This window comes from Balaenoptera musculus, chromosome 15, assembly GCF_009873245.2.
Source record: "Balaenoptera musculus isolate JJ_BM4_2016_0621 chromosome 15, mBalMus1.pri.v3, whole genome shotgun sequence".
NCBI lineage: Eukaryota > Metazoa > Chordata > Mammalia > Artiodactyla > Balaenopteridae > Balaenoptera > Balaenoptera musculus.
In genome coordinates this window covers 73,316,528-73,343,434 of record NC_045799.1, presented here as the reverse complement: position 1 = coordinate 73,343,434, position 26,907 = coordinate 73,316,528, and the positions used below count along the sequence as shown (strand labels likewise).

The 26,907-nt window shown below is 40.3% G+C and overlaps 1 protein-coding gene across 6 annotated transcripts in view; it reads right to left on the bottom strand.

Moving 5' to 3' along the window:
- Positions 1–375: 375 nt before the first annotated feature.
- The window catches only part of LOC118881583 (CGRP receptor component), a 64,513-nt gene continuing 37,981 nt past the window's right edge, over positions 376–26,907 (bottom strand). For 3 of the 6 annotated variants that reach the window (XM_036826713.1, XM_036826714.1, XM_036826716.1), the window contains one exon: positions 25,231–26,874. In XM_036826713.1, the coding sequence (XP_036682608.1) occupies positions 26,725–26,874 (150 nt within the window). In that variant the 3' untranslated portion in view covers positions 25,231–26,724. Of the gene's footprint in view, positions 574–6,084; positions 6,108–23,626; positions 26,875–26,907 lie in introns of those variants that run through there. The other 3 variants (XR_005016569.1, XR_005016570.1, XM_036826712.1) reach the window with 3 other exon arrangements.

The window sequence follows — 26,907 nt, the reverse complement described above, 5'->3', positions numbered from 1 at the left end:
GCTAAAATTTATAAGGTTTCTGAAAAGTAGTTACTTTAGTCTTAACTCTTTGCCCCGTCAAAGGTCTAAAAAGGTTGGCAACTGGATTTAAGGAGGAAAATTTTGGGAGAGAATTTTCTAGAAGGAGAGGTGTGTTTGCTTCACATCTAGTGACTGAAGAAAAGGATTCCTCGGAGAACTCACCCAAGTACCCAAGCCTCAAAGATCTGGCTTTAAACATTCAACAAATCCGAAACCAACTCACAGCAGTAGTGCTCAAATAAGAACCTTCCCGTTTCCCTTTTCTCTCTTCCCTTTTTTGTATTCCATGTCCAAGCTAGCTACTCTAAAGTTAACTACTTGGACTCCATTCCCCACTTCAGGCTTCCCACCTGGGTCCCAGATTACAGTCTTCACCCTGAGAATCCTCTTAACCTCTTCTTAAGTCCCACCAGGTTTTCGGGGCCTCACTGAAACACGTTCCTTGACCATCCTAGCCTGGGGTGGTCCGGCCTTTTTTTCTGTTTTTTCTAGATTTGCTGTCACAGCACTCTGTGTATGCCCCTATGACCACAGCTCTCTTCACACTGTATTCTTTTAAAAAAAAAAAAAAAACAGCTTTATAGAGATGTAATTCACATTCCATACAATTCACCCATTTAAAGCATACCATTCAATGGTTTTTAGTATATTCAGAAATATGCGCAACCATCACCATAGTCGATTTTAGAACAACTTCAGCACCTCCCAAAACTAAATCCTGTACCCTTTAGTTATTACCCCTCATCCTCCATCTCCCTCTAGTCCTAAGCAAACATTAATCTACTCTCTATAAATTTCCCTATTATAGACATTTCATACAAATGGAATAATATAATATATGGTCTTTTGTAACTGGCTCCTTTCACTTAGCATAATGTTTTCAAGGTTTATCCATGTTGTGGCACGTATCAGCACTGCATTCCTTTTTATGGCCAAATAATATTTCATTGTATGGGTATGCTACATTTTGTTTATCCATTCCTCACTTGATGGACATTTGGGTTGTTTCCACCTTTTAGCTATTGTGAATAATGCTGCTGTGACATTTGTGTACAAGTTTTTGTGTGGACATATGTCTTCATTTCTCATGGGGATGTATGTAGGAGTGGAATTGCTGGGTCACATGGTAACCCTACGTTTAGTCATTTCAGGACCTGCCAGACTGTTTTCCACGTAGCTGCACCATTTCACACTGCCACCCGCAGTGTCTGAGGGTTCCACTTTCTCCACAGTCTCATCAACGCTCATGTGTTTTTCTGATTAGCCATCTTGGTCATATGAAGTGGTATCTCATTGTGGTTTTGATTTGCATTTCCCTGATGGCTAATGATGTTGAACATCTTTTCACGTGCCCTTGGGCCATTTGTATTTCTTCCTTGGAGCAAAGTCTATTCAGATCCTTTGCCTATATTTTAATTGGATTATTTGTTTGTTTGTTTGTTTTTATTACCATTGCACTGTAAGAATTCTTTATATATTCTGCGGACAAGCCACTGATCAGACATAAGATTTGCAAATATTTTCTTTCATTCTGTGGGTTATCTTTTCATTTTCTTGAGAGGGAGCAAAGATAGCCCACAGAGGAATCGTATGTTGGGCAAAAATATCCAGGTCCTAGTGTCCCTGTCGTACATATCATGGTCTGGGGCTGCCCAGTAAGACCCTGGCCTCGGTGTGAAAACTGAGGCAGATCGTGAGATGCAGATATCTGGAGGCTGTCAGCTACCTGCACACCTGGCAGCTGAAGGACACGTTCTTTCTTGAGGGAGATCCAACTATCACATCTCCATGGCTCCCAGTGTCTTTTGTTTTTAAAAGGATAATCCCATAAAATATATTTTCTTTCTCTTTTTCTTTTCTTTCTTTCAGAAGCAAGATGAGAAGAGGCAGTGCTTCTTCAGATAAAAGCAGAGTCCTCAGCCTGGGTCCTGCAAGCCAAGAGTGTCTGCAATGTGCCCTGGTGGTGTTCCCGGGATGAAGCAGTGTACCCAAGGGAGTAGCTCCGAGTGGACCAGAGAGGCCAGATGTTAAGCAGACCTGGAGTCCCAAACATACCAAAGACCCTTGAGCACGGGTCCCTCAGAGCAGAACGTTTGAGAAACCTGCAGGCCTGGATTGTGGGTGAAGACAGAAGAAGACAGACAGACAGAACCAGAGTCAAGGGTGAAGCCAGGTTCTCTCCTAGGTGAGTGAGCCTGGCCTGGGGCCTGTGCTGTGGTGGGTAAAAGAGCCCCCACTTAAACAAGACACCATTTCCTGCCTCCTTTCCCACTGCTTCCTCTTATGTCTTCTCATCCTATTCTTGCCTAGTTTCATATCAATACACTATTCTGTAAATTCATGGGGGACGCTGTGATCCTCCTTCAGAAATGAAGATCCCCTTTCAGGAATGAAGCACAAATTAACATTATCTATGGAGTGACCCCCATAGATAAGCCTCAGCCACCTTCAAGAATAGTAGCCTCAGCTGAGGAGAGCCACCTCACCCAAGGTCACATCCTCACCTCAGGCAGCCCTCATCTAAGGACTGATTGACGTCAGAGGATAACAGTCAGGCCCTCTCACTCCACCTCCCACTTCAAACCAGCTCTGAAGGTTTGTCCCAGCCTCAGCTAGAAGCAGCTCAGGCTCGGGACTTCCCTGGTGGTGCCAAGGTTAAGAAGCCGCCTGCCAATGCAGGGGACACGGGTTTGATCCCTGGTCCAGGAAGATCCCACATGCTGTGGAGCAACTAAAGCCCGTGTGCCAAAACTGGTGAGCCTGCGCTCTAGAGCCCACGAGCCACAACTACTGAGCCCATGCGCCACAACTACTGAAGCCTGTGTGCCTAGAGCCCGTGCTCCACAAGAGAAGCCACTGCAATGAGAAGCCTGCGCACTGCAACGAAGAGTAGCCCCTGCTCACCGCCAACTAGAGAGAGCCTGCGGACAGCAATGAAGACCCAACGCTGCCAAAAATAAAAAATAAATAAACAAATAAATTTATAAAAAAGAAGCAGCTCCGGCTCTAACAGAAACATCAGGAGATCCTGGCTACCCCTTCTCTCACTCCATCCTGCTCCACATCAAAGGAATCTCCCATCAGCATAGTTTCCAGTCTCGCAGCTTGGATTGGAATAGTCTATCCAAAGCTCTGGGCGAAGCCAAAAGTCACAATACATAGAAGCTTAGAGCAGAAGTCTGTTCAAGGGGATGCCGAACACAGGAACCGGACTAGATGCTATTTGTGGCTCTGCAGATCCAGCAACACAGGAGTGTGTGAGGAGGAAGAGAGAAACATGCCACTCAGATTGTATGGCACTTCTCAGGCTGCTCTTCTGGAAAATTCAGCCCCAGGAAAGCAACCAGCCTTCTAGCTGTAAATCAATTTCAGTTATTTCTTCCTTTCCTCCCTCACTTCCTCTCCCTTTCTCTTTCTCTCTTCCTCCCTCACACCTTTCCTTCCTTCTCATTCTTTGTTTCTTTCTTTCTTTCTCTCTCTCTTTCTTTCCATTCTTCTAACTTAATTTTTTCCAAAGATTAAAAAAAAAAACAACGTATTACAAACACCTTGGAACGCACAGCAAAGTACTAAAATGGAAAGACAACTACCACTCAGAGACAATCACTAGTAACATTCTGACAGCTCCTTTTGGCCTTATTAACATACAGTTCTTAAAAGTCGTAGATGAGGGACTTCCCTGGCGGTCCAGTGGTTAAGACTCTGTGCTTCCACTGCATTCATGTATCCAGAAGGAATTAGGAAGAGATGTATCCAGAATGAATTAGGAAGAGATGTATCCAGAATGAATTAGGAAGAGATGTATCCAGAATGAATTAGGAAGAGATGTATCCAGAATGAATTAGGAAGAGATGTATCCAGAATGAATTAGGAAGAGATGTATCCAGAATGAATTAGGAAGAGATGTATCCAGAATGAATTAGGAAGAGATGTATCCAGAATGAATTGTATGTATTGTCTGGAGTCTAGACGGACCCTTGATATTTAACGTGTGGTCCATGTGGCAGTATCACCAGCAGCACCTGGGAATTTGTTGGAAATGCTTAATCTTACCTCTACTTCAGTCTTGCTGATTCCAAATTTTCATTGTAACAAGATCCCCAGGGGATTCATAAACACAGATTGAGAAGCACTGGTCTAGCAATTCCCAATGCTGCTACACTTTAAAATCACTTGGGTACCATTTTAAACATTGATGTCCATTTACATCCTACATGACAACAATTGATTCAGGAAAGAATCATCAGTGGAGCCAAACACACGGGGCAAAATGTTGTTGGGAAATAGGTTGTTCCACACAGCTCAAAGAATTTCCCCACAGATGACTTACTAGTTATAAAGGGGAAAAAATGACCTTTACGGCAGAGAAATCTGGCAGACACTAGGCAAACAAGTGACACAACTTAACATCACAAATAATTAGTCAAAGTGACAGCATAAGCCTCCTGATAAGAACACGATAACACCTATGTAGAATTTCTGCCAAAAAATGATTAACCTGAATCTCATACTGCGGTTGCAAAAAACAGACAAATCCAAATTGACAATCTGCAGAACAGCTGCTCAGACTCTTCAAAAACTCGTCAAAAAGTTTCACGAGAGTCTAAAAAGACTGAGAACTGTTCTAGATTAAAGGCAACTAAAGAGACATGATAACGAAATGCACAGTATAATCTCTAATTACATACTGACTTGAGGGGGGAAAGGCTATAAAGGACATTTTCAGGACAATTTTGGGGAAATCTGAATATTAGTAGAATTGTATTAATGTTAAATGCTCCAGGTGTGATAATTATAATGTGGTTTGTGAAATTAATTTTCTTAAACTCAGCTAAAATTGGAGTTGGGACAGGCCTGTAGGGGGAGCTCTCATGACCGCCATGCATCATCAATTGCTCCAAACAGGAAGAGACCTCACCTACACCTCCCACCAGAAGGTGCCTCTACACTACTATCCAGCAGGGAGAAGAAGACATCTCTCTGCCCCATGACAGCCCAGCTAATCAAAGACTAGCAGCCCAACCAATGAGAAGCCACCATACTTTGGACTCCCAGCTTCCTCCAGTGGATTCTTTGGTTATCACAGACCCTCTCAACTACCCCTTCCTTGTTCTCTGGATTTGCCTATGGTGTGCTGTAGTTCACACGTCCCAAATTGGAATTCCTCTGCTATCCCTAAATAAACTCACTTTTGCTGGTAAAATAGCTGGCTATTATATTATTAAAGTTGACATGTTTGGTGTCAGAAGTGGGGTCGAAAGGAGGTGGACCTGAGAGATGATGGCTCCCAGAACTGAACGAGGTACCTACACCAAGCCCTTTATGCTCATTGTTTCCGTAGGTTACCACCTGTTTTCAGTTTGGAGTCTCATCTTGGTTTCCAAGCTCCACTCTTTTTGCATTTTGAGCTCTCGGACTTCATTTGGGATCTGGAAAGGTTCTGTTCTTTCTGGTTCAAGGCTTCATCCTTGGTGAGTACTCAGTTGCTTTCTGGAGCATGGCAGTGAGGTTCTCTTTTGGGGACCAAGCTAACTGGGATCTAAGATTTTGTTTTAGTCCTTTTGGAATCTGGGTTAGGACTCTAGCAACTTTCTTGGGTTTCCAGGAGAACTTAAGAAAATGAGACCCTGACCATCTAAATGCTCTGAGGGCAGCCCTCCTTTGGGGACTCCAGCTGGTTTCATGTTTAAAAACTATGGGCTCCCCACATGCACATTTTTAACTAAGTGGGCTGAGAAAACTAAAGGTAATTCAGAATTACAGTGGCCGTTATGGGTAGCTTTCAGTCTTCCCAAACTCATTTTTTTTTATAAGACTAAATTGGAGGTCCATGGTTTTAAAATTAAACAAAACAAACGGTTTATTTATTTTTATTGGTACCTGGAAGCTTCCAAATACACACAAAACTCTAAAATTACCTCTTTGCAAGATACCGTTTCTACATTGGCAGAAACAACCGAAAAACTAGAAAAGAACAAAATGACTGGGACTTCCTTGGTGTTCCAGTGGTTAAGACTCCGTGCTTCCAATGCAGGGGGTGCGGGTTTGATGCCTGGTTGGGGAGCTAAGATCCCACATCCCACATGCTGCATGGTATGGCCAAAAAAAAAAAAAAAAGAGAGAGAGAGAGAAAAGAACAAAATGACTTCTGAAATCTCGTACTTCTTGTGTTCCCCTCCCCCAGGTTCTCTGTCTCAGGGGCCATCTTGTGTGTCTTCTCTGCCCCCTTTGTCTCAGACTCCACCTTGTGCTCTGGCCCCACCCCCAATGCCACTTTCCTCTTTCCTCTGTGAAAACCAGCCCCTTTAAAATCGAACCCTCTGAGGATCCAAATGCTAAACCCCTGGTTACTGTTTCTAAGTTATCTGGAGCAAATAAACAACTAGAAGGAAGGATTTAAATATCAACTGCCCTAGATTTTTGATAATAGGAGAAAAGTTGCTTTCTGTTTGTCTGTCTGTTGAAGCTTTTCGGTAAGTCACCCCATCCTGTTCAAAAGGGGGAACCTTGTTTTAAATAAGTCCAACTGACGGAGAACCCTTAAAAGAGAGAAGTCCAAACCCTTAGGGAGACAATAAAATGCATTCTTTGATTGGTATGCAGAAGCTTCTAAAAGACAAATTGACTCCATAAACAGTTCTAAAAGCATTCTTACAGCATGCCAGAGACACAATTTGGATCTAACTATTCTTTTGAGTTTGTATCTGAGACATGGCTAAAATTTAAAACAAACCTAGAAGGTCTCTGTTTGCATCTGTCTGTATTTTCATTTGTGTCTATGTGTATATATGTGTTGTAGATGTGTGGGGTTTTTTTTTCCTTTTCTACCTGTAGATGGTATTGCTAAAATTAATTTATAAAAGAGCTCTATTTAATTGATTTAAAAACAAACAAGCACTTATATAAGTTAAAATATAACAGAGACTGGACCAGGTGCTTTTCAGGTTTACATGATCTGAGATTAATGTTGGTGAATGAAAGCTAGTTTGGGGTTTAATTAAAATAGGCATATCTTTGGAGTTATCAACACTGAAAATAATGCAGGCATACCATTTTTATTCTACTTGAGCTTACTGGTCAGATAAGTTCATGTTATCTTTGTTACAAAATTTGTCAGCAAGAAAAATAACTTGGTATGATAAAAATTTTTGCAAGTGTTACAAAAATGGCTACATGACTGTTGAAAACAAGTAAACTGGATGTGAATGAGATACAGGTTTATAAGTAATGCTTTTAGGTAGCTTCCCCAAATCTTTTTGGTAACTTGGAATCTTACAGTTTTGCTAAGTTAAGTGATGGGTAATCATTAAATATCTACATCATTCCCAAGTAAGATAAAATACTGATACATTACTAAAAATGGGTTCATTCACTTTGGGCTTCCTTTACAAACTAATTAAAGATAGTTGGATCTATTGGTAAGCATGCCATATTTTGGAAATTTTACTGTGGGGAAAATATGCTTTTAGGAATTATGAAATATATGCAGAAATTTGTCAATAACAGACCGTTCTAGTGAAGTTACTAGGAATAATAAGGGAAAATAACTCTGTATGCAAGGAAAGAAGGATATGTGCTCTTGGCATTAAAAGGTATGAGGAATGGAAATTTTGTTGAGGGAAAGAAAGTAATTTTGTCCTAAAATGAGGCTGATTGTTTCAGAATAGGAAAGAGGAAAGACAGGACAAAGCTAAACGGAAATAGTAAGTTGTAGAAGATTTCTGGAAAAAGAATCTTTGAAAAAAGAAACTTTACGTGTGGTCAAGCTGGTGAAGATTATAAAAGTTTTGAGACTAAGCTTTAAAATAAGTGGTGTACTTATATAAAACTAAAACAATTTTCTTTCATTTGCTAAAAGAACAAGATTTTCTTGGAATATTGATCTACTCCTGATAAAAAATTGTGAAAGGTTTTTCCTTACCTTTAAGTAATCAGCTTAGAAAACAGAGATTTCTGTTTTACCAAAATTATTTCCTGTGCTTCATGTTGTCTTAATCAAGTCTCTCATTAGTTAAGAAAACGGAATCTTCTCAATATTAAAAGAGCTGGGCTCCCCTGGTGGCGCAGTGGTTGAGAATCTGCCTGCCAATGCAGGGGACATGGGTTCGAGCCCCAGTCTGGGAAGATCCCACATGCCGCAGAGCAGCTGGGCCCGTGAGCCACAATTACTGAGCCTGCGCGTCTGGAGCCTGTGCTCTGCAACAAGAGAGGCCGTGATAGTGAGAGGGCCGCGCACCGCGATGAAGAGTGGCCCCCGCTTGCCACAACTAGAGAAAGCCCTCGCACAGAAACGAAGACCCAACACAGCCATAAAAATGAAGGAATTCCTTTAAAAAAAAGAAAAAAGTTTAAAAAATAAAAGAGCTAAGTCTCCCTTACAACTATGTAATATTTTCTATTTGTCTTTGAAATCTTTTATTGTTACTTTGATCAAATAGATAATTAAGTATCATTTTATAATGATCTGTGGTCCTGTTTGTTAAGTTCTGTACCTATTGCTTGTTGAACCTTTGCAAAAATGACATGCCTGGGGCTTCCCTGGTGGCGCAGTGGTTGAGAATCTGCCTGCCAATGCAGGGGACACGGGTTCGAGCCCTGGTCTGGGAAGATCCCACATGCCGCGGAGCAACTAAGCCCGTGAGCCACAATTACTGAGCCTGCGTATCTGGAGCCTGTGCTCCGCAACAAGAGAGGCCGTGACAGTGAGAGGCCTGCGCACCGCGATGAAGACTGGCCCCCACTCGCCGCAACTAGAGAAAGCCCTCGCACAGAAACGAAGACCCAACACAGCCAAAAAATAAATAAATTAATAAATTTTTAAAAAATGACATGCCTAATAAGATGAGCTAGTTCAGCACTTTGAGGTAATTTCTAGCACTTACAACCTTGACTAAATATGGACTTTAAACAAGAAATGCCTGAGAGTTCTTCCTACCACCTTTCCTTGTTACTCAAATAGAGACTCAAGAGGTTTCTGATTTGTGTACTTCCCTACCACATGGGACATAACAACCAGGGAAGATCCTTCCTGGCACCGAGGGACAAACCACTACGTGCAGAGATCCTGACTCTTTGATCAGCAATGCTTTCGAGGAAAGATTTTGATCAAAAGGGGGAAATGTGGAATCAATTAAAGAAACCTCAGCTAAGACTGGAGTTGGGACAGGCCTGTAGGGGGAGATCTCATGCCCCACCATGCATCATTGATTGCTCCAAACAGGAAGAGATATATACCTACATCTCCCACAGGAAGATGCCTCTACTTTACTATCCAGCACAAGAAGAAAACTTCTCTCCACCCATGACAACCCAGGCAATTAGAGATTGTAGTAGCCCAACCAATGAGAAGGCTCCATACTTTGGACTACCAGCTTCCTCCAATGGACTCTTTGGTTATCACAAGCGCTTCCCAATTTCCTGCTTTTCCCTATAAAGGCAAGTCTCCCTTCCTTATTCTCTGGACTTGCCTATTGTCCACTATGGTTCACATATCCCAAATTTCAATTACTCTGCTATTCCCAAATAAACTCACTTTTGCTAGTAAAATAACTGGCTATTATATTATTAGAGTTGACAGGTTATGTATAAGAGTACACTTATTCTTAGGAAATACATACTGAAATATATAAAGTGTCATGATATCTACACTTTATTTTAAATAGTTTAGAAAAAAATCCATATATAAAAGAGAGAGAAATAAAAACAAAAGTTACAAAATGCCAAACGTTAACATTTGGTAAACTTAGGTAAAGGGTCAGCACATTTCTTCTGTGAAGGGCCAGACAGTAAATATGTTAGGCATTACAGTCTCTGTTGCAATACTCAACTCTGCTATTTTAGTGTGAAAGCAGCCATATGTAAACAAACAGGTGATAAAACTTTACTTATGGAAAATCGTGTACTAATTTTATCTCATTAAGATTAGAAAACAACCATTTCAAAAATTTCCTTCTCTGAAAGGACATGCACCAAAATGTTACCAATGATGACTCCTGAAGGAGCAGGGAGTTGGTGAAAGGGAACTTTATGTTTTACTTTATATACTTCTGTATTGTTTAAACGTTCAAAAGAATGCTTTGGGTTTTTCTCTTTTTTTTTTTTTTTTCTTTAAGTTGCTTCTTGGAATAGTCAGCTTTTGCTGCAGTAACAAACAACCCCAAATCTCAGTGGCTTATTACAACAAATATTTGTTTCTCATGTTACATGAGGGCTGAGGATAGGCTGCACTTTGGATCTGTGTACATTCTCACTCTGGGACCCAGGCCAAAGGAACAGACCTATCTGAAACATACTGTTCTCATAGCAGAGGGCAAAATCACTAGAGACCAAGCCAAACTATGCAATTTTTTGCTTTTAAAGTTTCTGCTCAGACATTATATGAGTCATTCCTGCTCACTTGCCAAAAGCCATAAGAAGTAACATGGCCAAACCTCACAATGGACCGCTTAGCAAGAAGGTATACATAATCACCTTACAGGGAAGGGAAGGAGTAATGGCGAAACAATTATATACTCTACTGTACGTCTGTTGAATTAATTAAATCTACTTGGAGGAAATATATATTTTTTGTTCTTATATATATATATTTTTCTATTGACTCATTTTTTTTTCTTTTCATTTTTTAATTCCCTATTTGAAGACAGAAGAGTTTTCAGCAATGCTTTTCAAACTATGGGTGCTAACCCATTAGTGAGTCATGAGAGTACGTGGAGGCACAATCAACATATTTGTTTAAAAGGACAGACTAGAATACAATAGAAGAGAAAATTATAAGAGAACATTGCACATAGTAAAGATAAGGACTGTTTCATAAAACTTTGGTTTCAGTTACATATATATGTCCATATGCTGATATAAACTGTATTTTTTGTAACACCCCCGCTAATATCCCAGGAGGTAGTTACTCTGATTATTCACATTTCATAGATGGAGAGATCAAGGAAGTTAAGTAATTTCAAGGTCCTGCAACAAGTAAACAGCAGAACCTGGATTCATCTGGCCTAGGGCTTGTACTCCTGCTAGGCACTCACCAGCATGGCTTCCAAGAGGAAGGGCCAGGTCACTCAAAGGAGGCTGAAAACCAGAGCGAGTAGTAAAGGGCATGTGAGGTGTGTGTATGTTCTTGCACAAAAGAATAGACAGGATTCAGCCACTCAGAACAGTCCTATTGTAGTTGTCCTTTACTCAAGATACCTCATGGGGCTGCCCCAACCCTCATTCTCCAAGACATCATTTATAGCCTTCATCGCTGTTCCCACACTGTCAGTGCCAAGAAAGTTCCTGATGGACTGTAAGGTTCTCTCCCATTCCTGGTAACCAGAGGCTGAGTTAGAGCCCCAAACTGTTCAGGCCTCTTATCCTGGCTCATGTGTGATCCAGGTGGGCTCTGGCCAGAACAACTGCTAGAAGGAGGGCTGGTTGGTGGGTGTGGCTGAAAGTTCCAACCTTCTAATCACTTGGTCTTTCTGGTGACCAGCCCCATCCTGAAGCTATCTAGGGGCTCCACACTATATCATCTCATTACCATAAACTCAGGTGTGCTAAAAAAAATGGGCTCCTTATGAGTAACTAAAGATAATCCCATCACTCAGGAAATCTCAAGGGTCTCAGGAGCTCTGTGCAAGGAACCGGGAACAAAGACCAAATATATTTCTTATTGTATCACACATATATAGTATGCTATCTTTTGCTCGAGAATGAAGGGAAAATAAGAAAATATACTTATATCTGATTATCATTACAAAATAAAACACAAGAAGGATAAATCAGGAAACAATGTCATTGGTTACCTACAAGGGGTGGAGGAGAATAGGTGGAAGTAATATTCCTCTGAGCATAACTTTTTTTATAGATTTGACTTTTGAAAGTATGGCAATATGTCACACGTTCAAAAATAAAATTAAATCAATAAGAATGGAAAGGAGGTAATTTAAAACTGAAAGCAAACTGAAACAATGGAAATAATCAAATAAGCACCATAACCACACTAAAAAGAAGAATCAATTCAAGTAACTTAACACAGTATTTGACTACATACCCTCAACTGGGGGCAGGGATGTGGTGGAAGGGGGAAGAATTGGAAACAAATCCTGAACTCCTTTTGGTAGGTCTGTTGTTTGTAATGGTGTGGGCAAAGCAATTCAGAAACCATCTTGGATGTAATAAACTACTTTAGATGTAATATAGGATTGAGCAAATATGTTGATACGGTTGGGAGCCAGGATTCTCACTGAGGGAGAAGGGACATATACATACGGAGTGGGCAAAGCAAGAAATAACTCTGTGAGGAGGTATCAGCGTAAATTCATGATTTCTAAAATATGTATATGCATGTTGATATTATACATATGTATGAATACACAAATATGTGTACGTATGTACATGTGCATACACAAGCATATATTTCCTAGCTCTGTCCATTGAAAGAGCCAGGAAGCAAAGGCACGCCAGTAGCAATGAGGACACCCAGTTCTCTGAACTTGATCTCTGATACCTTCAGCACTAAAAGGAGTCATGCTCCTCACGGAAATGACTGAGTCCGGGCCTGGTACAAGATAGGCTTGGAACCCCATCCAGGAAGTAAGGCAGCACTTTTGAAAAAATGGGGTTTTGAGGGCAGAATGGAAGATGCGGAGGGAGTGCTGGAGTCAACAAACCCGTTTCGTAACCATCGCAGTAAAGACTGGATTAGGGAAGAATCAGGGGACACTCAATCTAGGGGGCAATTTTGTTAAGGAAAATTTGCATGGTCTCCCTGCACTGCTTATTCATTGCAAGGGAGAAAACACCAGCGATAATTAATTATATAGTATTTAGGTGTAAAGAGTCATGATGTATTTAACTCACTTTAAGATGGTTTGGGGGAAAAATGCGTATTTTTATATTGTGCTGCTTTTATTTTTGCAACTTTTTGTAAGCTTGGAATTATTTCTGGATGGTTAAAAAAACAAAAACAAACAAAACAAAAAAATGCCACTACACGGAAAGTGTCTGAGAGTAAAGCTCATGAAGAATGCAGTTTTCATCCAAGAGAGGGTTGGGGTCTGACTGAGTAATCACAGCAGATGAGGAGCTGAGCTAGGTGACCCCAGCTGATAGGATACAGAGGCTGAATCCCAGGCAGTGGAGGTGGGTATGGGCCTACTGGAGATGCCCAATTGTAGCTGGAGAGGTGAATGTCCACCACGAAGCCTGATCCAATAAGGCACCTGTGACTAATGCACACACCTGGCCTTGTGTGGCTTAGGCCACTGTCAGCCCTGGAGAATAAGCCTCCCACAGTGGAGATCTCCAGACACAGGTTCAGCATCTCCTATACCAACCTCATGTGATCCTGACCCACTGGAGCTTGTTCTTGGCTCCATTTCTAACTGTGATCCCTCCTGTGACCTCACCTGCATCTGGTGACTTCTCCCTCCTCCCAGCATTCAGACATTGGCTTTCCTCTAGGTTTTCTGGCTCAACATGCTGTGCCCTCACCCTGACTCCTTGGTTTCTCTATGACTCAGGGCTCTGGCTCCCTGCCCCAGGACCCCACCCTGCCCATGTTCTGTTCCTCCCAGCTAAGGCCCCAGAGGAGGAAAGAGTGGGAGTGTTTAACCCAGAACCTGCCAGGTTACTAAGACCACCCCCCCGACCCCTATCATTGAAAGGACAACTTGGGACTTCTGGTTCTGTGAGCCCAGCTACTGACTCAACCACACCTGCAGAACACTGCAGATACACAGTGACCCAATAAACTGTAAGCAGATCAGTCTGGGTAGCTGGTACTCTATCAGGGGATTGGTTCCTGACTGCAGAACACACCCAGCATGTCACAGCCCATAGCCCTGAAGTCTGCCTGTTCTTCCCCCTCTCAAGGTCGCGGGTGTTTGGGAAACACAAGGAAGGAGCATCAAAAACAGGCTAGCTCAATAGACCTGATGCTTGGAGCCCCAAGTTTCCAGCTAACGGTTGCTTTCCAAGCTCTAGCACATGAGCTCTAGCTCTGGAGCAGACAGTCCTGAGTCTACTCCCATTTCTACTGCTTGCGAGGAGTCCTTACACTGTTGTTTCACCTATTCAGCTTCAGTTTCCTCATCTATGACATAGGGATAATGCATGGTAAGCACCTAGCGCAGTATCTGGAACATGGCTGGTGTGCAAAAATAGTAGCCATTGATTCAGGAAAGAATCACTGATAGATGCTTAAATTAGTGAGTGAAAGTCTGATGAGGAAGAGGATATTTACATAATCTTAAAATATCTCTCCATAAATTATTTAGTAATTCTAAAAGGGAAAATAATCAAAGGACACTATCAAGAGAGTGAAAAGACAACAAACAAATGGGAGTAAATATTTGCAAATCATATATCTGATAAGGAATTAATACCCAAAATACATAAAGAACCGAACTTCTGCAACTCAACAACAAATACAATTCAAAGGACTCAAATAGACGAATATCCAAAGAAGAAACACAAGTGCTCAATAAGCACATGAAAAGATACTCAACATCACTAATCATTAGGGAAATGCAAATCAAAACCACAATGAGATAACGCTTAATACTCATGAGGATGGCTGTTACTAAAACAAAAGCAAACCGGAAAAAAACAAATGTTGGCCAAGGATGTGGAGAAACTGGAATCCAAGTGCACTGCTGGTGGGAATATAAAATGGTGCTGCCACTGTGGAAAAATGGAAAAGCCATTGTGACAGTTCTTCAAAAAGTTAAAAACAGGGAGTTCTCAGGTGGCCTAGTGGTTAGGATTCCAGGCTTTCCCTGCCATGCCCCAGGTTCAATCCCTGGTCGGGGAACTGAGATTCTGCAAGCGCAGTGCGGCCAAAACCAAAAAAAACAAAAACACACACAAACAACAAAAAAAGTTAAAAATAGAATTACTGTATAATCCAGCAATTCCACTTCTAGATATATACTCAAAAGAATTGAAAGCAGGGACTCAGACAGATATTTGTACACCAATGTTCAAAGGTAGAAACAACTGAAGTGTCCATCAGTAAATGAATGGATCAACAAAATGTGATATATACATACAATGGAATATTATTCAGTCATAAAAAGGAACAAAATTCTGATACCTACTACAACATGGATGATCTTGAAAACATTATGCTTAGTGGAATAAAGCAGACACTGAAGGACATTAAGTACTTAGAATAGGCAAATTCATAGAGACAGAAAGTAGAATAGAGGTTACCAGGGGCTAGAGAAAGAGGGGGAATGGGGAATTACTGTTTAATGGGTACAGAGTTTTAGTTTGGGGTGATAAAAAAGTTCTGAAAATATACAGTGGTGATGATTGCACAACACTGTGAATATACTGAATTGTTAAACTAAAAATGGTTAAAATGATAAATTTTATGTTATATGTATATTTTACCACAATTTTTTAAACGTAAGGGGTACTAAGGTCTGAAGCAGTGTGGGTCCCTTTGAACTCTCTAAACTGACTGGCTTCCTTGACAGTGCCTCACACTGAGAAGACACAGCTGGGATAAAGTCAAAATTGAGCAAAACAGGGACAATAGAGAGACAAAGAAAGAAGAGGTCTAAATCAGGGTCTTAAAGGGCTAGACCATAATATTTTTGGCTTATAGGTTATAGGGTGCATGTTGCAACTCCTCAATTTTGCAGATTTGGCCTGAGAGCAGCCATAAGCATATGTAAATGAATGAGCAGGGCTGTGGTCTAATAAAACCTTATTTACAAAAAAACAGGTGGCCTTTGCCAATCCTTGGTCTAAATAAAAGAGTGGGAGGGGAACAGAGTCAGCAAGCCACCAAATTTTTGAATGTTATTTGAAAACAACAAAAGAGGGAGCTTTGTGAAGTTAGTAAAACCATCCTGAACCACACAACTCCTTCTAAAAGTTCCAGAAAACTAATTTCATATAAAAATAAACAGCAGAAAATTATTGAGGTCAAATTCATACAAGGTTATTATTAAAAAAAAGAAAAAGAGTATAACATTTCTATAAGCTAATGAGAGCACACCAGAAATACGTGCACACGAAACAGCTCAAATTGCAACATACTATTTTAAAACCAGCTAAAAATTAATAAGAAAATGATACATGACATGAATGAACCACAGTAAATAAAGTTAGAAAAACTCATAAATAAGAGTTTTACTTTACTCAGAGTAAAAATTAGAAGGGGAAAAAAATGAAGACTAAATTAGAGGAAACATAAGACTAAATAAATGCAATTTAAAGAAAAATGTCTTAAGGAAAATTGGAGGAAATTTTTTAAAGAAACCATAGAAGAGGGCTTCACTGGTGGTGCACTGGTTAAGAATTGCCAATGAGGGGGACACGGGTTCGAGCCCAGCTTTGGGAATATCCCACATGCCGTGGAGCAACTAAGCCCGTGCACCACAACTACTGAGCCTGCACTCTAGAACCTGTGCGCCACAACTACTAAGCCCATGTGTCACAACTACTGAAGCCCACATGCCTAGAGCCCGTGCTCTGCAACAAGAGAAGCCACTGCAGTGAGAAGCACTTGCACCACAACGAAGAGTAGACCCTGCTCACCGCAACTAGAGAAAGCCCGTGTGCAGCAATGAAGAGCCAACACAGCCAAATATAAATAAAATAAAATAATTTATTTAAAAAAAGTATTTTTTTGTGTGGAAAAGTACAAAATTTACTATCTCAACCATTTTTAAGTGTACAGTTCATTAGTGCTAAATACATCTACATTGTTGTGCAATGAATTTCCAAAACTCTTTTCAACTTGCAAGCAAAACTGAAATCTATAACCATTAAACAACAACCGATTATCTCCTCCCCCTGGTCCCTGGAAACCACCATTCTATGTTTGTGTTTATGATTTTGACTATATCTCATATAAGTGGAACCATAAAGTATCTGTCCTTTTGTGACTGGTTTATTTCACTTAGCATAATATCCCCAAGTTTCATCCATGCTGCAGCATGTGTCAGGTTTTCCTTTAAGGCTGAATTATATTCCAGTATATGTATAGATCACATTTTGTTTATCCATTAATCTGTCAATGGACACTTCGTTTTGCTTCCACCTTTTGGATAGTGAGGATAATGCTCCTGTGAACATGGGTGTACCAATACGTCTTTTAGATCCTGCTTTCAATTCTTTGGGTATATACCCAGAAGTGGAATTGCTGGATTATACAATAATTCTATGCTTATTTTTTTGAGGTCCTGCTATACTGTTTTCTATATGTTACACCATTTTACATTACCATCAACAGTACATAAGGGTTCCAATCTCTACATCCTCCCCAACATTTGTTATTTTGTTTGTTTTGTTTTATAGTAGCTATTCTAATGGGTGTGAGGTGATTCTCTCTCATTTTTGAGGGATAGTTTTGCCAGGAATAGAATTCTCGGTTCAAAGTTTGTTTTTTTTTTTTCTTTCAGCACTTTAAATACATCATCCTGTTCCCTTCTGGCCTCCAAAGTTTTTGCTGAGAAATTAACTGATAATCTTATTGATGATCCCTTGTACGTGACGAGTCACCTTTCTCTTGCTGCTTTCAACATCGTCCTTATTTTTCTATAGTTTGATTACAATGTGTCTTGGTGTGGGTCTTTCTGGATTTATCCTACTTGGATTTTAAACTTCTTTGATTTGTAGATGCATGTCTTCACAAATTTGGGTAGTTTTTGGCCAATATTTCTTCAAATTATCTCTTTTTCTTTCTCTCTTCTTCTGGTACTTGCATATACATATATTGGTCCTCTTGTTGATGTGCCATAAGTCCCTAAGGATCTGTTTGTTTTCCTTTTTGCTCCTGTGCCGATTCTTTCTTCTGCCTTCTCAAATCTGTTGTTGCACCGTCAGTGAAATTTTCAATTAAGTTATTGTATTTTTCAGCTCCAGAATGTTTCCTTTTTATAATTTGCTACTATTCTCATTTTGTTCATGTATCATTTTCCTGATTTCCTATAGTTCTTTGTCTGTCTTCCTTTAACTCTTTGAGCTTATTTCAGACAGTTGTTTTAAAGTCTTTATTTAGTAAGTCTGATACGTATGTTTCTTCAGGGAAGGTTCCTGCACTTCATTTTCTTCCTTTGAATAGGCCAGGCTATCCTGCTCCTTGCAATTATTTTGTTGTTGAAAATTGGGCATTTGAAAAAACCACCACCTCTCCTAGCCTTGGCAAACTGGGTCTATGCCAGCAAAATCGTTTACTGATTAAGATATGTTGTGAGCCTTAGGATCAGCCAAAGTAGAAAGCTAAAGTCTTCAGATGTTTTCTTAGCATACATCTCACCTCGATCTGTGTACCTTTTGTGATTTCTCTCTATACAAATTGCTTTTATATGTCTTATGCAGAGTCTTACTCATTTCTCCTTGGGGCCTTAGATAGTCTATCGTATGTCTCCACCCACAATGTCTTGTTTTAGGTGTCTGTGAGTCTTATTTTACTGATTTTATAAGCAATTACTGTCACTTTCTACTGAGTTCCCCTGCAGAGATCCAATTAGGGGAAACAGAAAGTAGTTCTTCAGGCAGCTCCCAGACAAGTTAGAATATTGCAAATAAGGTTTGCTCTGCTCCCTCCAGTTTGAAGGAGGGAACTGAGAAATGGGCTTCTGTCTCCTCCAGAGCAAGATTGCCCAGAGGTGAGGGGACAAGGGTGAGCAAAAATTCCACAAAATTTTCTACCATTTTGAATGTCGCTTTTTCTTGATAGGCCATTCTTGGTTACTGTAGGCCTCTGACTGTTTTCCAGAGCTTCCCACAAGCTCACTTTAGCTAGCTTTTTGTTGTTTTTAATGTCTCTGTTGGGGAACAAGAGGTTGGAGCTTCCTAGCTCTCCATTTTGCTCATGTCATATAAATTTTTTATTCTCAATGTCATAGGAAGACTTTCAGTTTTTGAGCTGAGGGTATGATGTAAAGAAAGACTATTTTAGGTATATTAAGTACAGACAGGGTACACAATGGATCAAGAGAAAACAGTGGAAGCATTAATTAACCTGTCTTATCTTGCATGCCATATGCAACTTGAGGTTTGACTCTATGGCCCAAGGATATAGCACTGAACCTGGCACATACTATATGCTCAACAAACCTTTGCTGAACCTAAAATCATAGCTAATGTGACTGAACACAGAATCCTCAAGCCAGCCCCATAGTGTGTGGCAGGTAAGACAGTCAAGACTAAACACACTCTAAGACTTCTGCATCATGCTAGTGGGTAGAATCTACACGAGGATTCAGCATGCCAGCTCTTGAAGCATCCATGGGAAGAGTGCAGATGTCCTACAGAACACACTGAGGACCTCATGAGGAAGATTATCGGTGGAGAGGGAACCTTCTCCTCCCCACTCTGGAACCATCTAAACAAGGATCAGCAAATTACAGATTACTGCCCAATTCTGTAAATAGTTGTACTGGAACACAGTCCCACTCATCTATATATTGTCCATGGCTGCTTTCATGCTGTAACAGCAGAATTAAGTAGTTGTGATGGTAATTTATGACCTGCAAAGGCTAAAATACTATCTGGCCCTTTACAGATGAGGCTTGCTGATCCCTGTTCTAAACAGTAGAGTGAAGTCTAAAGGGGCTAGAGGCTGCTGTGGATTACATAACATTTAATAAGGGCCTAAGATGACAGATAACTCAGTAGTCCACAGGAACCAACTGATGAAACTTAGCCACTTTCTTTTCAGGGAGAGAATACTCGGGTGGGGGGGGGGGGAACAGGGACAGGTTTCAACAAATGATGCTAGGATAAATGGATATCCACATGCAAAAGAATGAAGCTGGACTCCCTCCTCACACCATATACAAAAATAACCTCAAATGGATTGAAGGCCTAAATGTATAAAATTTTTAGAAGTTACACAGGAGCAAATATTTATGACATTGGTTTAGGCAATGGATTCTTAGATATGAGGCCAAAATTAGAAGCAAAAACAACAAAAAATAGATATACTGGATTTCATCTAAATTAAAAACTTAGGTGCTCCAAAGGACACCATCAAGAAAGTGAAAAGACAACCCAAAAATGGGAGAAAATAACTGTATATCATGTATCTGCCAAGGGCCTAGTATCTAGATTATATAAAGAAATCTTACAATTCAAAAATAAAGACAAACAACCCAATTAAAAATGGGCAAAGGAGGGCTTCCCTGGTGACGCAGTGGTTAAGAATCCGTCTGCCAATGCAGGGGACATGGGTTCGAGCCCCGGTCCGGGAAGATCCCACATGCCTCGCGGCAACTAGAGAAAGCCCACGCAACGAAGACCCAACGCAGCCAAAAATAATAAATAAATAAAATAAATAATAAATTAAGGGCTTCCTTGGTGGCGCAGTGGTTGAGAATCTGCCTGCCAATGCAGGGGACACAGGTTCGAGCCCTGGTCTGGGAAGATCCCACATGCCACGGAGCGACTAGGCCCGTGAGCCACAACTACTGAGCCTGCGCGTCTGGAGCCTGTGCTCCGCAACAAGAGAGGCCGCGATAGTGAGAGGCCCGCGCACCGTGATGAAGAGTGGCCCCCACTTGCCACAACTACAGAAAGCCCTCGCACAGAAATGAAGACCCAGCCATAAATAAATAAATAAATTTTTAAAAAATGGGCAAAGGAGAAGAGCAAAGCTAGGAGTCTGATGCTACATAACTTCAAGATTTAATACAAAGCTACAATAATCAAGGCAGTGTGATATTGGTGAAAGAATAGAAAACAGACCAATAGAACAAAATAGAGCCTAGAAACAGACCCACACAAAGAAAATCAACTGATCTTTGCCAAAGGAACAAAAGCAACTGAATGGAGAAAGGATAGTCTTTTCCACAAATGGTGCTGGAGCAACTGAATATTCACATGCAAAAATGAATGTAGGGACTTCCCTGGCAGTCCAGTGGTTAAGACTCCATGCAACCACTGCAGGGACAGCAGGTTTGATCCCTGGTCGAGGAACTAAATCCCACATGCCACGAGGCACAGCACCCTCCCTGCCCCTGTGGCTTTTGTAGACTTTTTACAAAAATTAACTCAAAATGGATCATAGACCTAAATGTAAAATGCAAAACTATAAAACTCCAAAAGCTAACACAGAAGAAAATCTAGGTGACCTTGGGCTTCATGATGACCTTTTAGGTACAATATCAAAAGCACGATCCATGAGGGAATTCCCTGGCGGTCTAGTGGTTAGGACTCTGCACTTCCAGTGCAGGGGGAGCAGGTTTGATCCCTGGTCAGGGAACTAAGATCCCACATGTCACGCAGTGAGGCAAAAAAAAAAAAAAAAAAAGCATGAACCATGAAAGAAAAAATGGATAGGATGGACTTCATTAAAATTAAAACTTCTGCCCTGTGAAAGATACTGTTAAGAGAATGAAAAGAGAAGCCACAGAGACTGGGAGAAAAATATCCATAAAACACATATTTGATAAAGAACTAGTTTCCAAAATATATTTTAAAAACCTCTTAAATCTCAACAACCTAACTAAAAAATGAGCAAGAGATCGGGACACTTCATCAAAAAAGACAGCGAGATGGCAAATAAACATATGAAAAGATGCTGAACGTACGTCTTTAGGGAACTGCAAATTAAAACAATGTGGTAATATCACACACCTATTAGAGTGACCAAAATCCAAAACACTGACACCACCAAATTCTGGTGAGGATGTGGAACAAAAGAAACTCTCATTCATGCTGGTGGTGATGCAAACTGGTACAGCCACTTTGGAAGACAATTTGGCAGTTTCTTATAAAGCTAAACATACTCTTACCATATGATCCAACTATCACACTCCTTGGTATTTACACAAATGAGTTAAAAACTTCTGTCCACACAAACCTGCACACAAATATTTATAGCAGCTATTTTTGATAATTGCCAAAACTTGACGGTAACCAAGATTTCCTTCAATAGGTGAATGGATAAACAATCTGGTAGATGCAGACAATGGAATATTATTCAATACTAAAAAGAAATGAACTGTCATGCTATGAAATGACATGGAGTAACCTAAGTGAAAAATCCAATCTGAAAAGGTTACATACTGTATGATTCCAACTATATGACATTCTGAAAAAGGCAAAACTATGAAGACAGTGAAAAGGTCAGTGGTTGCCAACAATTTAGAGGAAGGGAAGGAGGGATGAATAGGTGGAACATAGGGTATTTTTAGGGCATTGAAAATATTCTGATGATACTGTAATGATGTCACATATAACATTATATATATCATATTACATATTTGTCAAAACCCATTCTAAGTATGCATTACTGCACTTACATTAGGTTCACAAAGAATGAACCTAATGTAAACTATGGACTTTTAGTAACGATGTACCAATACTGGCTCATCAGCTGTAACAAATGCACCACACTAATGCAAGATGTTAATAGGGGAAACTGTGTGTTGGGAGGGGTGGGGACAAGGGACTATAGAGGAACTCTCTCTACTTTCTGCTCAATTTCTCTGTAAACCTAAAACTCCTTGAAAAACCAAAATCTATTAATTTTTTAAGGTGCAAAGGATTTCAATAGGCATTTTTCCAAATAAGATATACAAGTGGCCAATAAGCACATGAAAAGATGCTCAACCTTAGTAGCCACTAGGGAAATACAAATCAAAACCACGAGATAGCACTTCACAAACACTAGGCTGGCTATAATCAACAAGAGGGACGATAACAAGTGAAAGATTGGATTCCATCTTTTTTGGCCATGCTGCGCGGCTTGTGGGACCTTAGTTCCCTGACCAGGGATTGAACCCCGGCCATGGCAGTGAAAGCGCCGAGTCCTAACCGCTGGACCGCCAGGGAATTCCCTGGATTCCATCTTGTGTTGTTGGTGGAAACATGAAATGGTACATGTACTATGGAAAACAGTTTGGTAGTTCATCAAAAAGTTAAACACAGGGACTGCCCTGGTGGTCCAGTGGTTAAGACTCTGTGCTTCCACTGCAGGGCGCATGGGTTTGATCCCTGGTTGGGGAACTAAGATTCCGCATGCCACAAGGCATGGCCAAAAAATTAATCTAAAAAAAAAAAAAAATGTTAAACACAGAGTTACTATATGACGCAACAATTCCACTCCTAGTTATGTATATTCAAGAAAGGTAAACAGTCACAAAAAATTTATATATGAATGTTCACAGCAGCATATTCATAACAGCCAAAGAGTAGACACAACCCAAATGTCTATCAACTGATGAACTGATAAACAAAATGTGGTATATCCATTCAATGAAGTATTATTCAGCCATAAAAAGGAATGGTACAACACATTTGAGCCTTGAAAAAATTATGCTAAATGAAAGAAGTCAGATACAAGAGGCCATATACTGTACGATTCAATTTATATGAAATGTCCAAAATAGGCAAATACAGACAGACAGAAAGTAGAAAGTAGATTACTGGTTGCCAGGGACTATGGGTAATTGGGAATGACTGCTAATGGATATGGGGCTTCTTTTAGGGGTGATGAAACCATTCTGGAATTAGGTAGTAGTGATGATTGTATAATCTTGTGATTATACTCAAAACCACTGAGTGGTATATTTTAAAATGATAAATTTTATGGTATGTGAATTATATCTTTTTTTTTAAAGATTTTTTTGATGTGGAACATTTTTCTTTTTTATAAGTCCTTATTAAACTTGTTACAACATTGCTTCTGTTTTATGTTTTGGCCCCTTGGCCACGAGGCACGTGGGACCCCAGCTCCCTGACCAGGGAACAAACCCACACCCCCCGCACTGGAAGGCTAAGTGCAGCTTCCACTGGACTGCCAATGAAGTCCCTGTGAATTATATCTTTATTTTTAAAATATGTAAAAGGCTTTCTGGCCAGTTCTGGGCAGTTTTGCTTCCTTTTATCCCCTTAGTTCATTGTGTAATTAAATCAGATTGACGATCCTTTTCAGGGTATGTGGTCTGTTTCATAGTTTACTGAGAAATGATCCATTTACACGAGCAGTAATAAATTGGTTTCAGGGGAGAAAATGATTTAGCAAAGAATATACGGGAGGACTGATCCTCTCATCTCTCACTAGGGTATAAGCTCTTGAGAGCTGGTATGCTTACACAATGACTGATTAGGAAAACAGTACCCATTATTTTATGAACAAGCCTTGAATAAGTGGCAAGTCCTCTGAGGTGGTAGTGGGTCATACAGTAACTTTTAAGCAAAAAGAGGCAAGGAAATTATTTGGATAAACCTCTAAGTGAGAGTCAACTTCATCTTTTAAGAGTTCAGCAGTACCTTCTTGAAAGATCAATCCCCTCAGTGCTGCGTCTCCCAGAGTGACTGGACTGGGTGTCAGTCTCCACGTTTGGGACATAATTTAACTATCCACTATACATTTAATAACTTTCGCAGAGGCCAAGGACAACGTGTAAATAAACAGATTTTTTTTTTTCTTTTTAAAGAATAAAACAGTCACCTGGTCAAAAACTGAAGCCATACAGAAGGACATAAAACGAAAAGCAAGTCTCATAGACTCCCAGCTCTCCTTTCCAGATATGATCCTGGTTAAGTTTCTTGTGTAAATTACAACCTTTTATTTCTGAAATGTTGATTACTAATGCTATGGGAATATTACAAAGACCATATTTCTTATAAAGGTTAAGTCTCCTAGAGCCTGTCAGACTTAATCAGAAACTTAATCAGAGGCTAAATTCAGGTCCCAAATAAAGAAACTTAAAATTTTCTTGAAATCCAACACAAAATTTAGATCTAAATAGATTCAACTTAAGAAAAAAATTAAAATTAAAAAATATATATATATGTTAGCTTTTAAGTCAGATTTCATTTTATTTCTTCCTATCCATGGCAAAACAAACTCTTCAAAGATTTATAAAAATAGCACAAGTTGGCAGTCATCTGCAAACAATTTATTATTAACTAATTAAGCCTTAAATCCATGAAGAAAAAGCACCTAACACACTCAAGGTCAAAATGAAACAAAAATAATACAAGCACATGCATGCCTTGACAAATCAACAGCTCCTGGTAAAATTCCTGATACTCAAAAGAGAGATTTAAAAATAAATGCCCTGGGCCTTTCTCCCCTTCTGAGATGGCCCACACTCTGTCTGTGGAGTGTGTTTTTCTCTAAATAAATCCACTTCTTACCCATCACTTTGTCTCTCACTGAATTCTTTCTGCGATGAAAAATAAAAATAAAAATAAAAAAATAAATACCCTGTATGTGTATGGCTGATTCATTTTGTTGTGCAGTGGAAGCTAACACAACACTGTAAAGCAACCATACTCCAATAAAAATTAATTTTAAAAAATATAAAATAAAAAATAAATGCCCTGTTAATTTCAATGTTGCCTGTAAGCAGATCTCAACTGATCTTTAGATGATAAGGTTAAGATGAACATAACTGCCTACTGGCAGGGGTGGTGGGGAGGCTGAAATAACCTGGGAATTCCTAGGGGTGGGAAGTAATCCAATAAACAGAAACACTGAAAATGTGATCTTACAACACGAGTACCAATTTGAAAAATTAATGTCTATGGGCATTTTCTTCCCCAAATCGGGAGCAGAGTGAATATGGGAAATTAATTTTTAACAATATTCCTAGGATCTAAGGCAACTACATGTCTGGGGCTACTAAACTCTCCAAAGCCTGAATATTAACAAGTTCTTCACATGGTAATTATTCTAATATTTTAAATTCAAAAACTGATGCAACAGTCAACAAATTCAAATTCTTATTAATTAACCTCTAGCTCTTCATATTCCATCCACAAAAAGAGCTACATAACTGTACCTTCTTCATTTTTGGGTTTTTTTTGTTTTGAGCCACAATTTGCACCTTGTGGGATCTTAGTTCCCCGACCAGGGATTGAGCCCACGCCCTCAGCAGTGAAAGTGCAGAGTCCTAGCCACTGGAACCCCAGGGAACTGCCCTTTTTAAAAGATGCAAACAACTTGCCCACCTGGCTTCAACAGGCAGAGCCTGTCACAGGGCAGGAAACGGAAGGTATTCAGAAAGGCAGGTGACACGGTCATTCAGTCTGGAGTGCCTCTTTTCAACTGGAGTGAGCTGGTGCCCTAACATTTAAGACTAATTAGTGGGCTGTAAACAAAGCCCATGCCAGCAGAGGAAAGGGGCCTTTAGACCTGATGAAGAGTTGTCCAGGCCGTTCTCTTCTTATCTCTGCTGTTCTCAAGGAAAAGATTCCTCTAAGGTGAGCCAAGTTCAGTGGCTCATTTTAACTTAGAGCAACTATTTGCTGCTTTGGGAGTTTTTAGCCATCTAACAGGATTCTCGTAACTCAGCTCTCATCCTAGCAGGGCTCTGCATGCCTGCTTGGGAAGCTCCTGGGGAAGCAGATGAAATTAATTAGGACATAGCCCATCAAAGCCAGTGCAAGTATTTTACCAGCTGTGTACAGGGACCGTCCCACAACCATGGCAAAGGCCACAGAAGAAATATTTTTACCACACAGAGTTCCACAGTATTGTCCTCTTGGACTCACTCTTCCTCTCTTTAGCTCTCTGCCCTGACAACCTCAGCCTATCCACCATGTTTCTTCTTTCAGAGGCACAAGGATTTCTTTTCAGCTTATTTTTGAGAAAGGCTTATTTTTGTGGTTTACCCAACTAACCAGGAAATCAGGCCTGTTGGGATAGAAGGTAAAACCAAATAAATAATCCTCTGAATGTCTGGGAAGTGGCTGCTGGGCCTTTCAACTTCACGAGACACTTGGGCCAGTTGTGCTCTTCTATGCTGGGTCCTCTTCGTCCATTGTCATGTCATCGTTGGTATTTTGCTTCTGCTCAGCCTCTGGCCCCGCAGGGAGGATGCTTGTGACGGTGTGGAGCAGAGCTTCTATCTGCTCCTCTGTCAGCCGTTCTTCACTCTCCTCCACCATCTGCAGAAGGAAAGAAAACCCTCCAGGAGTTAC